Raw genomic sequence first — 17,703 nt, forward strand, 5'->3', positions numbered from 1 at the left:
TACCCGCTACGGCGAGTGGGGGACCCCTAAAATCTCAGGCGCGGAAGCCTGAGAGCAAGGAGACTCGGTGGGCACCTTTGCGCCCCCCGGTACTGTGAAAGAGCCTTTTTAAAGGCTCCGGAGCGGCATCGGGAGTGAGCGCGGTGCTGAGAGTCGCTACCCAGCCTGCGGAGTGAAGCCGCGTCGCCATTAGCGGAGAGCGCCGATTCCTTCCTGAAAAGAAAATCTGGACTGGATTCCCGTGAGTAAGAAGGGAAAAAAATCAGGAACCTTTAAAAACAGAAAATTTGGCTGAAAACGGGAGGGCAAAAAATAAGGAAGTCTGCCCCCCCCGGACTGCAGGAATTTAAAGCAACGAAAGACCTCGCTGCAGTTATTAGAAACTTAGTTGCGAACTGTCAAACCTGAGCTGTCAAAAGTATCTCTCCCCTCCAGATTGGCAGGAGAAGGGGGAAAAAAGACAGTCTTGTGAAGATACTTTTAATTTAAAGGGAAACAAAGTTTTTCACTGCTCTGATCCCCGGGACGACCTGCCAGGACTTAACACCGGGAAAACTGTTCTTTAAAATAGCTCTGAAGTGGATATAGACTATACCTTAAATGGTGAAAAAATTTTAAGACATTTAGGATTTGAATGGGACTTTGTTACTGACATTGGACTAACCAAATTTAAATTGGAGAAAAAGTTTTACAACTTTAATGGCGGATTTGAGATTTTCTACATCCGGCTTTCTGTCTCTTTGTTGTTTCTAACTTGGAAACTTTTAACTGCTCCCTCTTGAGGGCTATGAGGGAAAAATTGCAAAGTAATTGACTAATAGTGGGATTTTCCATTGCAAGTTTTTCCTGTGAGAACGGCCTTGGGATATGAGTGGCACAGCAGAGGAGATAAGAACCAGATCTAAAGCTAAACTAACACAAAAGAAAAGAGGTTCAATCTCTGGCAACACAGTGCCTGCACCGGACAGTGCGACAGCAGCATCAATGGAATCTATGACACAGGCACTGCTTAAAATAAATCAATCCCTTGAGGCCTTAACAAAGCAATCTACAGAAAATTCAAAGAAATTGACAGAACTTACAGCAAGATTGGATCTGAATACCACATCAGTGGCAACAAATACAGAATCTATAAATAGACTGATTCAGGAATCTTCAGAAACAAGGAAAATTGCAGAAAGTGCAAAATCTGTTGCAGGTGAGACGCAGGAAAGACTTGCGCCGATTGAGAAAAAGGTGAATGAGCATGAAGCGGCCCTCTCCTTACTGGAATTACAACGGAAAGAACGAAATCTGAAATTTAGACAGGTTCCAGAGAAAGAAGAGGACAATCTGGCGGAATTTCTCACAGAGGCAATTCTGGAAAACTGGCAAGGAGATCTGGAGGAAGATGAAGTAGGGATAACAACTGCTTTCAGACTTGGTAGAAAGCAAAGCAAGAAGTCAAGGGATTGTCTGATCACCTTTAGAACCAAAGAGGAAAGAGACAAGATATTGAACCTTCATTATCAAAAAGCTTTGGTGATTGGAAACATTCAAGTTCAAATCTTTAAGGACATCCCTAAATACATCTTGGAAGTGAGGACTTTTTATAGAGATCTTGCCAATTTGCTGAGGAAGAACTTTATACCCTTCAGGTGGGAATTCCCACAGGGGTTGTCCTTTAACTACAAAGGGAAGAAAGTAAGAATAAGAACAGTACAGGAGAAAGAATATTTTTTGGAGAGAAACCTAGAGGACCTACAGAAAGGTACGGTGGATCCGGGAAGAGAAGGACAAGGATTAACATCAGAAGGAGGAGGGCTAACAGACATTGCAAATCTATCATTTGGACTACCACAACTGCCAACTGAAGAGGAAGAAAAACTTGGAGCAGTCGGAGGATCAAACATCTAACAAACAAAATGTCTCTGCAACTTCTAAGCTGGAACTGCAACGGTTTGAACCATCCCAGAAAAAAACGACAGGTTTTCCACATTTTGCAAAGGGAACAACTGGATCTGATATGTCTACAGGAAACTCATATAACTAGAGCACACAGGAAATTGTTGGTGAACAAAAGATTGGGACAAGAATTTATATCTTCCGATAAAGTAAAAAAGAGAGGAGTAGTGATTTATGCAAAGGAAAAATTGGACCCAAAATTAAAATTTAAGGATGAAGAAGGAAGATATCTGGCAATTGAAGTACAGATCCAGGGGGAAAAATGTTTGATAATTGGAGTATATGCACCAAATGATGGGAAGGCAGAATTTTTTAAGAAGTTGCATGAGACCTTACTAGATTATCTCGACTGCAAAATAATAATGATGGGGGACATGAATGGAGTGGTATCTACAAATATGGACAAGGCACAAAGACAGACAATATCTAAAGAAGGAAGATTACCAAAGACTTTCTTCGAGATGACGGAAAACATGGACTTGATTGACATCTGGAGAACAAAGAATCCTCTCGAGAGAGAGGGAACTTTCTTCTCGGAATCTAAAATGACATGGACGAGAATCGACCAAATTTGGGTATCTAGTGTGATGGCTACAAAGATTAAAAAAGTAGAAATCTGCCCAAAAACCTGCTCCGACCATAATGCCGTAAAGATGGAAATGAAAATGACAACAACTGGATCCTTTAGATGGAGAATGAATGACTCCCTATTTAGAGATGAACAATTTTGTATAAAGGCCCAAAAGACATTGAAAGATTACTTCGAGATAAATTGGAGAACAGATGTGGAAAAAAGAACAATTTGGGACGCGAGTAAAGCCGTGATGAGAGGCTTCCTGATACAACAGAATTCAATCAAGAGGAAAAAGCAAAATGAAAGGAAAGAAAGAATTTTAGAAAAAATGAAGGAAGGAGAAAAGAAACTGAGGTCAAAACCAAAGTCTCAAGAAATTTTGAGAGAAATAAAATATTATCAGACGCAATATATGGAACTGACAAATCAAGAGATAGAATGGAAAATTAAGCAAATGAGACAAAGGACTTTTGAGTCTGCAGACAAGTGTGGGAAGCTCCTTGCATGGCAACTGAAAAAGAGGCAAAAATTGAATACAGTTACTTGTTTGGAGATAGAGGGAAAGAATGTTCATAAGCCAAATGAGATAAGTAACTGTTTTCAAAGTTTCTTTAGGAAATTATACACACAAGGGCCAGTAAACGAACAAGAAATAGAAGAATTTCTTAAAAATTATGGACTACCGAAAATTCCAGAACAGGGCAAGTTGATTTTGAATGAGAAAATAACAGAACAGGAAATAGAGGAGGCCATTCAAAAGGCACAACTGGGAAAGTCTCCAGGACCAGATGGACTGACGGCTAGATACTATAAAGCTTTGAGAGAAGGTTTAGTGCAACCACTGAAAGAAGTTTGCAATGAAATATTGGAGGGGAAAAAGGCACCTGAAACGTGGAAAGAGGCCTTTATCTCACTTATACCAAAGACCGAGACTGAAAAGAACCAGGTTAAGAACTACCGCCCGATATCATTATTAAATGTGGATTACAAAATTTTTGCAGACATTTTAGCAAAAAGACTGAAGAAAGTATTGACAGGCGAGATTCATAAAGACCAATCTGGCTTTCTCCCGGGAAGACACATGTCTGACAATGTGAGGAACATAATAGACATTGTGGAACTGTTGGAGATGAACATTAACAGAAAAGCGGTTTTGATTTTTGTGGACGCGGAGAAAGCCTTTGACAATATTAGTTGGAGTTTTATGAAAAAGAATCTCCAAGGGATGGGGGTAGGCCAAGGTTTTGAAAACGGTATAGGTGCAATTTATTCTGAGCAGAAGGCAAAGCTAATTGTAAATAATGTGGTAACGGAAGAGATAGCTATAGAGAAAGGAACACGACAGGGATGCCCTATTTCTCCCCTACTTTTTATACTGGTTCTGGAGGTTTTGTTAAACATGATCAGAAAGGACCAGTTGGTTAAAGGAATTCAGGTCGGAGTGAGAGAGTATAAATTAAGGGCATTTGCAGATGACCTAGTTTTGACTTTGCAACAGCCAATCACTAGCACAAAAAGAGTTTTAGAACTGATCGAGATATTTGGTCAAGTTGCAGGATTTAAGCTGAACAAACAAAAAACTAAAGTCTTGGAAAAAAACTTAACAAATGAAGAAAAAGAGACATTTCAGAATGAAACAGGTTTGGAGATAGCAAAAAAAGTGAAGTACCTGGGGGTGAATTTGACATCGAAAAATGTGAATCTTTTTAAAGACAATTATGATAAATGTTGGACAGAAGTTAAGAAAGATTTAGACATATGGTCAAGGCTGAAACTTTCCTTGTTAGGCAGAATTGCTGTTATCAAAATGAATGTATTGCCTAGAATGTTATTTCTGTTTCAGACATTACAAATAATAGATAAGATGGACTGTTTCAAGAGGTGGCAGAAAGACATATCGAAATTTGTCTGGCAGGGCAAAAAGCCAAGGATAAAATTTAAGACATTAACAGATGCGAAAGATAGAGGGGGTTTTGCCCTGCCGGACTTAAGACTCTACTATGAATCAGCAGCGTTTTGCTGGTTGAAAGATTGGCTGCTCCTCAAGAATACAGACATTTTGGATCTGGAAGGATTTGATAACAGATTTGGTTGGCATGCATATATATGGTATGACAAGGTAAAATTGCATAAAGGTTTTAAGAACCATATCGTGAGGAAAGCTCTGTATAATGTTTGGATTAAGTATAAAGACTTGTTTGAAAGTAGAACCCCCAGGTGGCTGTCACCAATGGAAGCAAAAGAGGTGAAAAAATTGAATATGGGTTCTAATTGGCCTAAATATTGTGAAATTATAGAACAAGATGGTGAAAATGTAAAATTGCAGAGTTTTGAGAAACTGAAGTTTAAGGTGAGAGATTGGTTACATTATCGACAGATAAATGAAGTATTCAAGCAGGACAGAAAGAAAGGCTTCCAAGTGGAAAAGTCAAAATTAGAAACAGAACTGTTAGAACCCAATACTAAAAATTTGTCAAGAATGTACAACTTGCTGTTGAAATGGAATACTCAAGATGAAATGGTGAAATCTAATATGATTAAATGGGCACAGGATATTGGGCATGACATTGAGCTTGCTGACTGGGAGCAGTTATGGACCACTGGTGTTAAATTCACGGCATGTAATGCCTTAAAAGAAAACATTATGAAAATGATCTACAGGTGGTACATGACTCCTGCTAAGTTAGCAAAGATCTATCACTTGCCCAATAACAAGTGTTGGAAGTGTAGTGAAACGGAGGGAACCTTCTATCACCTTTGGTGGACCTGCCCGAAGATTAAGGCTTTCTGGGAAATGATCTATAATGAAATAAAAAAAGTTCTGAAGAGAACGTTTGTTAAAAAACCAGAGGCCTTTCTCTTGGGTATGGTGGGCCAAATGGTGCCAAAGAAGGATAGGACATTTTTTATGTACGCCACTACAGCAGCAAGAATTCTTCTAGCAAAGTATTGGAAGACGCAAGATTTACCCACGTTGGAAGAATGGCAGACGAAGGTGATCGACTATATGGGACTGGCAGAGATGACTGGCAGAATTCGAGACCGGGGGAAAGAGGCGGTGGATGAAGATTGGAATAAATTTAAAGTTTATCTTAAAAACTGCTGTAATTTGGAAAATTAGGGGCTCAGAGTTATAAGAGATAAAGAACTACAGTTGCATTAATAACTAACTGAAGTTAAATATATGAAATATATTTAAGTTATGATCAGAGGGTTGCTGAAAAATCTTGAAACAAGAATGCAGAAAAGGGGTGGTATGGGGAAGTCGTGTTTTTGTTTGTTTATGTTTATGTTTTTGTTTTGTTTTATGGAAAACCAATAAAAATTTATTAAAAAAAAAAAAGAAAAGCAATGGGGGCAATTTAGAGCAGACTTCATGTACAGCAACCTTATATTTACTTATAATATTCTGATGCCTGTGAAAATTATGTTTTAAGAAATGGGCCATTTAAAAGTTTGGGAAAGCAACATACGTGGTAAAAGCAAGATCCAACCACTACAAGTGAATTCATTTTCAGACAATTCTGAACATAGCAACCTATGTCATATCACTGGTCCATCTAGCTCAATACTGTCAACACTAGCTGGCAGTTGCTTTCCAAGATATTCAACAGAGGTCTTTCTCAGCCTTTCCTGGCAGTGCTGTGTTTTGAACCTTTGCATGCTCCATTGCTGAGCTAAGCCCTTCCTTAGTTGACAATGCCTATCTATTATCTGATTGTAACCAGTATAGTTATATTTTAAGTACTATATGAGTAACCATGAAAGAATGGCAAGAAAACATCGCCTTAGCAATCCCTGGTAAGAGTCACCATTTCTCCAAACAGCTCAGTCATTTCTCTGTAACAGGCACCCCCAACCTTTGGCCCTCCAGAAGTATTGGACTACAATTCCCATCATCCCTGACCACTGGTCCTGTTAGCTAGGGATCATGGGAGTTGTAGGCCAACACATCTGGAGGGCCACAGGTTGGGGAGGCCTGCTCTGTAATAATCACCTTAAGTCAACTTAATTCCAACATTTTAGAGTAATTAAAATAAAGGGGTAAATTCCTTCTCTTTCTCTTCAAGACTATCTACTCTTCAAGACTATCTGAAAATGAATGTTCAATTTCTAGTGGTGGTATCCTGATGTCAAAAAGTTAAACAACAACAAGTAACTGATACTGAAATTTGCAGCAGCAGCATATAAATGCTTAACATACATGAGTTAAACAGCTGGCAAATGACAGCATGACTTCACATGCCCACAGTAATCCAGAGTGTTGCATGTAAAACACAACAAGTGGCTTGTGTTTCTTTTGTATCAGTGCAGACATCCTTCTATTTAAAAAAAATGGTCTGGGACCAAGACATATGAAGGACTACCTTTTCCAGTATGAAGCTTCCAGCCCACTTAAATGTTTAGGTAAAGGTAAAGGACCCTTGGATGGTTAAGTCCAATCCAAGGTGACTATGGGGTGCAGCACTCATCTTGCTTCAGGTTGAGAGAGCCAGTGTTTGTCCACAGACAGCTTTCCAGGTCATGTGACCAGCATGGCTAAACCACTTCTGGCACAATAGAACACTGTGACGGAAGCCAGAGCACATGGATACGCCATTTACCTTACAACTGCAGTGGTACCTATTTATCTACTTGCACTGGTGTGCTTTTGGACTGCTAGGCTGGCAGAAGCTGGGACAGAGCAATGGGAGCTCACCCCATTGTGTGGATTTGAACTGCTGACCTTCCAATCAGGAAGCCCAAGAGGCTCAGTGGTTTAGACCAGAGCGCCACCCACATCCCTCACTACTTAAATGATTGCACCATCCTATGTGTCTCATACACCTAGCTGGGACCAAGGAAAGAGCCTTTGCAATGGCTACAGCCTGGCTTTGTCTCCTGTAATGTCCTTCTGCATGCTGTTTAAAAAGCATCCTTTTTAGGAAGGCTTTTGGACCATAAATTATGCTGAAATTATTTTTGATAGTTGTATTTTTTTTTATCCTTTTCCTCCATTTTAGTGTTTTATGGCTGCTTTATTTTGTTATTGTCAAACTGTTTTTTAAATTGTTATTGCTGAGGAAAGGCAGGGTATAAATGTTTTAAATAAATTTAAATAAATAAATTTGTGTGCACTTGTGCACACGGGACAGGTACTCTAGACAACTTGGCCCATTCCTTCCCCATATTACAGGAATAGTGTTTCAAGACAAGTTACCAATCATGATGACTGAACAGAGACAAAACTGCACTAATTCAGGCAGCCACCAATGTCTGACTCAGATAAATACGTATTCCCATTGAGAAATATCAAATTTTACAGAGGAAAAACAATGTAGATTGGATTTGCAGAGCTCATTTCTAAATCTGTAGCTGCCATCTAGTGTTTGAACAAGGACTCTACAGATCATTCTCTTTTAAAGCATTCTCATAAGTTGATGGCGTTTTTTGATACAGCTTTAGTTCAGCTCAGTTAGCCGATTTGATTCAATTGCAATATAAAATTTTGCTAGGAATCAATATGGGATTCTCACAGATACATTTGTTAATTATAAATTATATAACACTTAAATATCCAGAGTGATTATACTTAATTATAAATGATACAGCACTGGAGACATTAAAGTTGTACAAGGAGCCTTAAATCATCTTGGAAAATAGGGTGAAGTTTTTTGTTTATTTGGTCACTCGAAATATCTGTTAACTCATACTTCCTGCATGATGTTGCCATGTGAAATGCCCCAATGAACAGCCATCTCTCACAGACCAATGCTTCTACTTTTCATCAATCCCAGAGTCCTTCCCCTTCTCTGCTTCCTTCCCCCCATATGCAGTCTATAATAATAATATTATAATAATAATAACAATTTATTATTTATACCCCGCCCATCTGGCTGGGTTTCCCCAGCCACTCTGGGCGACTTCCAACCAAAGATTAATAATACATTAAAACATCAGTCATTAAAAACTTCCCTAAACAGGGCTGCCTTCAGACGTCTTCTAAACATCAGATAGTTGTTTATTTCTTTGACATCTGATGGCAGGTGGGCGCCACTACTGAGAAGGCCCTCTGCCTAGTTCCCTGTAACTTCGCTTCTCACAGTGAGGGAGCCACCAGAAGGCCCTTGGCGCTGGACCTCAGTGTCCAGGCTGAGCGATGGGTGTGGAGATGCTTCTTCAAGTATACTGAGCCAAGGCCATTTAGGGTTTTAGAGCTCAGCACCAACGCTTTGAATTATGCCTGGAAACATACAGGGAGCCAATGTAGGTCTCTGTTGTCACATTTAAGACCCACTGATTAACTTACATTCCAGTTATTTATTTCAATGTGAATTAGCACAATTTAAGGCCAGGCTAGACATGGCATTAATCTGAACTTTCAAAATAGCATGCTTAAAATGGCCACTTTTATTTTGAAGAAAAAGCCACCAGAGTCTCAATGCTGTCATGACAGTTTCCTCCTGAAAACTACCCCACCAGTGCTACTATTTGCCTTTGGAGATGCTGCTTAGTACAAATTTTAATTATATTAGAAAGAAAGAATAGTCTGTTAAGATTATTATTATTAAATGTAAGATGGATTTTTTTCTCATACTGCAGCATTAAAGAGATAATTTATGTTTTCATGATAAACAGTAAAATAATATTTTTAGACGTGCTCTTAAAATCTAGTTTAAAAGCTTGCACCCTGCACAATGATACTTCAAAATATATTCTATCAAACACAATGGGAACTCAACTGTGCACAGTGTTGCAGCCAAAATATAAATCTTTGTATTGTGCCTTCAATTCTTAGGTGCTGTACAAAAAGATAAAATAAGAGAGGCCCTGCTTAAAGGCTTGTGATGGAGCAGAAAGCTTTTAACATTATGTTCCAAAAAGCCTTGCTCACTAGAGATTTCTAAAGTCAACATTTTATTTTCATATTCCTGGAAAATACATAAATAAATCATACAGGATAAATCTGTCTTCAGTGTCTAAAAACTGCCAAATCCAAAGAAGGTTCCAACAGGGCCTATAATCTGAGAAGAACAATATATATTTGGAAGCTTTATGGCAGATTCATAACTTCTTTTTTTCATGACAAGTATTTGGCTTGTGGAGGAATTTCATATCTGTAACCAAAAAGTTATTTATGAACTCGGTCATGATGGGACAGTTTCTGAAACTGGAATGCAGCAAGAACTTGATATATAAAGATTACTCTGGTTGGGATGGGGCAATCATTTTAAAAAGCAAGCCGAAAACTAGAATAATATAATGCAAAATGAAGCCAGACAGCTATAAAGAAAACACAGTATGATTTGTATACTGCAGGATCACTGTATTTTTGTGAATTGACCTGCAAATGCTAGAAGAACTAAGGACTCATATCAGCTTCAGACATTCAAAATTAACATGGTAGGGTAAGAACAAGTGAGCTGCAGTTCTTATACTGCCATTTTCTTCAACTATCCAAGGTGAGGTCATGCATTGTTCCCTTTAAGGAGAAAGATGCACTGTCTCAGCTTCAGTTGTTGTTGTTGTTTAGTCATGTCCGACTCTTTGTGACCCCATGGACCAGAGCATGTCAGCTTCAGAGAAGAGCATAAAATGTGGGAAGCACAGTGAGGCAGAAGGGAGCAGGGTAGGGTTTTAAAGGTTGGTGGAAGTAACCTAAGTCAGCCTTTTCTGCATGCTCATCTTGGAGGTATGTATATGAATAATTATAGTGGTGGTTTTCAAACTGCATTCATGTATTTATTGTGTAGAAATTTTCTGAGTGAAATATCTGACCTAATTTTCAAGGGTACACTCCCACCTTTCAGAATTTTGGCCCAGAACTGCCCTGGAAAGTTGAAAAGTGTACACCCTTGGTTTTAAACATCCAAAAAAAGCAAAACAAAAAAAGATACAACTCACTTGCACTTCCTCTACCCTAGCCTTTTTCACTGTCCAAATCTGCTGTCAGCACATTCATCAGCCAAGCCACAGTCTCAGTCTCTATTCCACATTTGTAACCTGACAGGGTTATTGTGAGACTAACCAAGATCAGAAAATAGCATGCTTTCCCTTATGGATAAAGCAAATCTAAACCAATAAGTGAATACAGTGTGTTCCGGTCATGGGATTCAGAGAAACTTCCAGAGTAAATTGGTTCCCCACCCCCACCCCCCCAAAAATACAAATGATGAAGTTTCAAATGAGGTTATGAGCTGGTTTAAAGCCAAAAAAATAAAAAATAAAAATACGATGCTAAATGTGTCACTTGAACTTGTATTTGTTTATTTGCTTCTTTTATAATTAAGAACTGCTGCAGGGGAGGGGCAGATTTTCATCAGGATCAAGCTACACAGGGAGGGGTCTGAACCCTTTCTCTCCCCCCCACCCCTGGCAGTAATTATGAACCACCACACCCAGCTATTATCTCTGTGTTATGAGTCTGTGGGTGCCAGACTCCCCTGTACAGTGGTACCTCGGGTTACCGACGCTTCAGGTTACAGACTCCGCTAACTAAGAAATAGTACCTCGGGTTAAGAACTTTACTTCAGGATGAGAACAGAAATCGCGCAGTGGCAGAGTAGTGGCAGCGGGAAGCCCCATTAGCTAAAGTGGTACCTTAGGTTAAGAACAGTTTCAGGTTAAGAACAGACCTCCAGAACGAACTAAGTTCTTAACCCAAGGTACCACTGTATTAAGCATTTCAGACACCACCACCCTGTTATGGGTTTCTGGGTACCAGACACTGAACCCCTTGATTCTGCAAATGTTAAAATATAAGCCAGGCCAGTTTCCTGATAAGCAAATTGCCTGGGGTGATGGACCATTAGGAGAACAGACAGAAGATGATGAGCTATTAGGGAAGCCAAAGGGAGGGGGCTTTGTGACAGGCAGCAAATGGGAGGGGCCCCTCCCTCAACTCAGAGTTAGTTAGAAGACAAAGGCAGAGTTTGAAACATTTATAGTTTGCTATGGTGGGGAAACATAGGCTTACGTTACCCTCAGGTAACGTAAACTTCGGGTTGTGAAAATGGCAAACCCGAAAGTATTTTACCGTGTTTTGCCATGCGTAGAAGTGGTCCTCTGGTTGTGAAAACCTTGGGATCCGGCCGGACCTCCGGAACAGATCCAGTCCGCAACAGGAAGTACCACTGTATTTGTAAATGACCCATATCATAAAGACACCACAGTCTCTGCTTTGCCTCATTTCCAAAGGCAAACACAAACCCTGGTTAATGTGCGTGGAACACCTGGAATCTCATACCACTCAGATATTGGGGTGGCATGCAACACCTGTAAAGAAAGCTTTCTTTGCTGCTTATGGGAGCTCTCCCCTACCTCCCCCTTACAGCTTAAGGGAGATTTTCATTGGGCCTGCGTCAGGAGAGAAAATGGTTTTAAAGCCTTCCTTACATGCTGCTGTCCTAAATAAATTCCCCTCCCTTCCAATTTGATCTCCATGTGCCCCATTTAGCATCACATCTAGTTAGGTAATTCTAAATGCACAATGGAGAAGGCGGCATGTCATCTCCTAAATAAGTTAGTGTACAATGTGGGTACTACAATAGGACAGCAGTAGGAACAAGATACTTTTTAATGTTATTATGTTCTTATATATGTTGGAAGCTGCCCAGAATGGCTGGGGCAACCAAGTCAGATGGGTGGGGTACAAATAAATTATTACTGTTGTTGTTGTTGTTGATTACCAAACTCCTCCGATAACTTACAGCAGATTGAACTGAAAAGGACAGGACAGAACGTCTCTCTGACCATACACAGAAAATACCTCACTGCATGTACAGGGAGCACACACAAACAGAAAGTGGATTGCAGCAGCAAGCCACACTTAACAGTTTGAATGCATACTATTTGTACTTTCATAGAATCATAGAATCATAGAATCATAGAGTTGGAAGAGACCACAAGGGCCATCGAGTCCAACCCCCTGCCAAGCAGGAAACACCATCAGAGCACTCCTGACATATGGTTGTCAAGCCTCTGCTTAAAGACACTAATAAAGACACAAGCTTTTTCAGCTGGCTGATAAGTGTTACAACAGTATGCATGTGAGCCAGGCCTATGCAGAGCTTATCTGAGACCCAGGGCGGGAGTCTTGTCCATGAGACATGCCACCGCGACACCACTGCCTACTCTGATCTGACACTACATGTTAGTACTTATTAGTCCCGATTTTACTATTGAAGGCTTGCAGTGCATAAGGACAGGCACAGGCATTTTGCCCATTTAGTCAGCTGGGAGGCACTGTCTTGGTACGACAGTGTAAGTCTGGTAGGCCTCCTCAACCAGCTTAGCTCTCTGAGACCTGGAGCAAATGTGTCCGGCTTCCCCCTCTCTGTGTGGGCCTGATGTGAGCTGTGCATTTTGAGATTGTATGCATGACTGTATAAGGCTGAGGCTGCAGGCTAGTGACCTGTCTATATATTACCTGGGTTAGGAGTTGCTCCATGGAGCTAGACAGGCGCGGGGAGTCTCCAGTGAAACTATTCTGGCTCTGTACCTGTCCCACACATAGATGACCTCCTACTGAAATCTCTTAAGCAAAAACAGTTCCTGAAGGAAGAGCAGTAAGAAGGAAGAGTCAGGTGCCTCTTTTTAGAGTTTGCAGCTAAGTGTATGGCACAAAGAACACTTTCACTAACAAATGTTTCAGATTGCCAGTAGGTACCATCAGAGGCTATTGTTGCAGCAACTGAAAACTGTGGAGTTGCTGGGCCAGGGGGTAATTTCAAAGCCTGCAATAAGATGACCACATATATCCATTTAAGAATGACCAGATTAGGATGGGCATTGTGGGTTTTTTGGTTGTTTTGGTGCCGGAGAGTCCTAGAGTGGATTGGCAGAGATATGTTATATATTTTCCTCAGCGCTGCTGGCAATATAGAATATGCAAGAAAAGCATCACTTTCTGAGCACCACTGAGATTCCTTGAAAAGAATGCACAGAGGAGTAATGTACTACTTCTGTCTTAGATTGTACTTTTTGGGGTGTCAGATCATCACCATTTTCATATCACTTCACATCTCCTCAAATACAGGACGTATTTCTAACTGAGTCAGTTCACACATACAGCGGAGAGTCATCAAGGGCTCAGTAACCTAAAGTTTTCATCTATGAAGGATGCACATATGTGAATTGGACAAGAGTTAAGATTAATTCATAGCATGATCTTATTTTTCAAAATTCTGTATAATTTTAATGGTATGAGTTTCAGGAATCTCACAAGACAGCAACCCAATATCACCAGACAACCAAGTAGGTATTCTTCCACTATAATAAATATAAGAAATTAACTTTTCCTTAGCCACTTGTAAAATTAATATTATTTTCCTTCAGAAATGAAATATAAGTTGTCATTGGGTTCAAACCACAGGTTTATTCTCCTACTAAGAACTTACCTGTACCTGTCGAACATCTTCTGTATGTTCTGTCTCTCTTGCCACAGTGGCAGTTTCACTTCCTAGATGGGAAAGTAAATATTCAGAGTTACTTTCACTGTTAGAAGCAACTATACTCTAACTTGTGAAATGCTCTTCCCAGGGAGGCTTGCCTAGTACCTTCATTACCTATCTTTAGGCACCAGTCAAAAATATCTCTTCAACCAGTCATTCAGGTGATTAACATTCTATAGCCTTTTTAATGTCTCTGTGTAAGGGCATAATTGCTTTGTTAATAATAATAATAATGAAAATAATAATAATAATAAACGTTTTTTTATATCCCACCCTCAGGGGCTCAGGGCGGCTAGCATCAGATATATAACATTAGTATAAAATCAAACAATAATAAAATTACCTCCTAAAACAGGTCAAAATCAAATCAAATTGTTTTTGTTTTATTTTGTCTTTTGCATTCTCATTTTGTACTTTTCTGCAGTTTTTTAAAAATATAGTTTTATTAGTCTAGATTTTCAAGATAGCCTACAAAAGAGAACCACAAAACAAATATAAAACAGATGAAAAATATCAAAAACAAAAGCAATTATTGTAGCAACAGTAAAAATACAAAAAGCAGTAGATATAAAATCAGTTAAAATCCTGGGCAATCTTTTTTTTGGAAAATAACTAAAATGTGGCTCTCTGTGTGAACAGCCCTGGGATGTTCAGTTGAAGGGTAATAAACAAATTGTTGTGTTGTTGTTGCTACTATTACTATTTCTACTATCAGTAATATGCATCTTGAGCAACAATAAACAAACTTGAAAACTATCTGAAAATCCAGATTTTATCCCACTGCAGTTTAAAGTAGAAATTGTATATCAGAACCATACAATTTTATTGTTTGAGGAGTGTATTCCTCCATTTGTGTCTGTCTCTGGGTGGAAGGGCACAGCAATGTAACAAGTGGTGGTTCGTTTAAAACCTTTGCATAGCAGCGCTGTGTGGCCAGCTTGACACCTGTGACCTTTTGTCTGGTGAGTCAAGTAGTACCAGACTACCCTGCTGTCCTGATTGGAACTGCAGGCATTTGACAACATAACTGGAGACTAGAGGTGACGACTATCTCTCCATGTGGCCAAAGGTGCTATGTAGAACATTTTATAACAGCAATATGCCACAACTGAAGGCGGCTATGCCCCAGTGGTAGAGTACATGCTATGCAGCAAGAAGATCTTGGGTGTGAGCCAACTTTTTTTAAAAAATAAAAAAATCAGGTAGCAGAACTGAGAAACACCTCTGCCTGTTGCCCTGAAGAGCTGGTGCCCACACAGGTCTAGATAAACCAGTGGTTTGACTCAGAATAAGGCAGTTTCCCATGTGACATTTTCACCATGGAAGAACTAGAGTTGATCATCATCAGACTTTAATCTCACTACTAAATAAAGACAATGCAAAAACACAATCCACATCTAAATCAAAATTCATTATTGCATCTAAATCAATGCATTGCAGCAAACAGTGACAATGTCAGTAATTCAGGAGAGACTCACCCCTCAAATGCTTGGGTAAAAATACCCCATCTGCTTCCATTTTTCCAAAGCAACTGCCATTGATGAGCTTGTAGTCCAGGACTTCTGGACTCAAGTATAGTGCCCCCACACCAAACACTTGGGCCATGTGAATTGTGGCAATAAGTAAGAGTAACTTTGTTTCTCTATGATTTATTGTTGATTCTTAGGTCAGCAGTATCTCCTAAATCTTTGTAAAATCTTGCTATCCTATTTCCATCTGTTTTTCCTCACCTAAGCAAATGTGTTCACATTGGATTATTAAATAATATTTTGCATGCCTTATACTTTCTGATTTTTATATTTCACATAGGTCAGGCCAGTTTGCTTTTTCAAAAGCTGTTTAAAGTGCCATTGCTTTGGTTGAAAGGGTGAATACTAATTGGTTTCCCAGGATACAGAATGCAATTGGCATTTGTGATACAGCAGCCAACAGGCAGGCACACAGCTATATTAAAGATGCTTGAAATCTCTCCTGCTTAGTATAATTTTATACCATGATCAGATTGCATTACTTAGAAATATGTCCCATAGATTTTAATAGGACCTGTTTTTACTAAAATCATCTGTCATCTGTGACATCACAAGAGCTCTGACAATGGCTGGAGGTGGGTGAAGTGAAAGCTCACAGAGCTGACAGAAGTTTCTATCGCAAGCATGTGCATCATCTAAACTTGAGCACCAGCTTCTCTCCTGTAATGCACTTGCACATACATGCTTGCAATTAAAGTATTTTTATTGATGCAAAATCAAATTGCTACTGTTGAAATGGAAACCTTATAAGCTTAAAATATAATCCCAGTGGCAAAATGTACATACAAATGTACCTTTGTATACACTTTAGAAACATGCCTTGAAAAACAAGTAGTGGAACAACAAAGTAGGAAACAGTAGAACAAGGAAGTAAGAAACCTCCGTAGAGTAATATTTTGCATTAAGATGTTTAATTTTCCATTAGCATTTCTGGGTGGAATCCAGCTGGTTTTGCTCTGATGATGGAAAGCATCCATTAGCAGAAAACGAAGGGAGGCATTTTTTACTGCAACCTTCCATCTCTCCCAAAATAAGTTTTGAGCAGATCTGAAGGGGGCTGTTTGGGAGAGAAATTGCCTCCTTCCTTACTCTAATGAGAAATGCCCTCTGCTAGCAGAGCAACACCAGCTGGATTCCACCCCCAGGACTGATATTTTTGAATAGGTTACAACAATTATCTGACTTGTTAACATATATCATTTATTCTCATTTACATACAGTATAACTTTCTTACATTACATTACATTAACATTACTTACCCTGTTCATCTTCTATTAGCATGCATGTAAAAAAAGTTCACAAAATTACTTTCAGTTAGGAGCAATTTTATTAACTCACATCAGTTTGGACAATAAAAGCCAATACCAAATTGTTTCATCTCTACTTTAAATGTGCAGTATAATCAAGAGCCAAACTATTTGGGTGACCTGCTAAAAATCAAAACATGACATCACACAGGCTGCTGATTTAATATCATTTCTGCTCATAGCATTGTGGGGAAATTGTACATAAGTATATGCAATATATATGGCATCACTGGATAGCTTTTAGGGTTTGGATCCAGGGATCCAGTTAGAAAATCCCATTCAGTGCGATAATTGATTTATTGGATTATTAAATAATATTTTGCATGCCTTATACTTTCTGAATTTTTTTTAAATTTTTTTATTTATTAGATTGGATATGAAGGTGCAAGGCTACCATGAATGGAAGCCCTCTTCTGTGCACAGAAGGGCTTTTTCTGACTTGGTACAAGATCCTTGCATGAAAAACTAAACAAAACTGAAATTCACATGACTGCATAAAACCTTGTGTGGTCTCTTCAACTATTACTCGAAACGTGTGCTACCGTAAGGCGTTGCACATCACACTTTTGTTAGCTCTTGCACAGGTTTATGGGAAAGCACCACTACTAAATTTTTACAGCTACAGTGGTGCCTCGCAAGACGAAATTAATCCGTTCCGCGAGTCTCTTCGTCTTGCGGTTTTTTCGTCTTGCGAAGCACGGCTATTAGCGGCTTAGCGGCTATTAACGGCTTAGCGGCTTTAAGAAAAAGGAAACAAACTCGCAAGAACTCGCAAGATGTTTCGTCTTGCGAAGCAAGCCCATAGGGAAATTCGTCTTGCGGAACGACTCAAAAAACGGAAAACTCTTTCGTCTAGCGAGTTTTTCGTCTTGCGAGGCATTCGTCTTGCGGGGCACCACTGTACCATGTTTCTGGAT

General features: G+C 39.4%; 1 protein-coding gene across 1 annotated transcript in view; it reads right to left on the bottom strand.

Annotated features, from left to right (window-relative positions):
* Positions 1–17,703, bottom strand: part of FMN2 (formin 2) — a 160,460-nt gene that overhangs the window by 111,213 nt on the left and 31,544 nt on the right. The window contains exon 4 of the mRNA XM_077925750.1: positions 13,897–13,958. Coding sequence (XP_077781876.1) covers positions 13,897–13,958 — 62 coding nt within the window. The remainder of the gene's footprint in view (positions 1–13,896; positions 13,959–17,703) is intronic.

The sequence above is a fragment of the Podarcis muralis genome, chromosome 3 (genome assembly GCF_964188315.1).
Source record: "Podarcis muralis chromosome 3, rPodMur119.hap1.1, whole genome shotgun sequence".
Classification (NCBI taxonomy): domain Eukaryota; kingdom Metazoa; phylum Chordata; class Lepidosauria; order Squamata; family Lacertidae; genus Podarcis; species Podarcis muralis.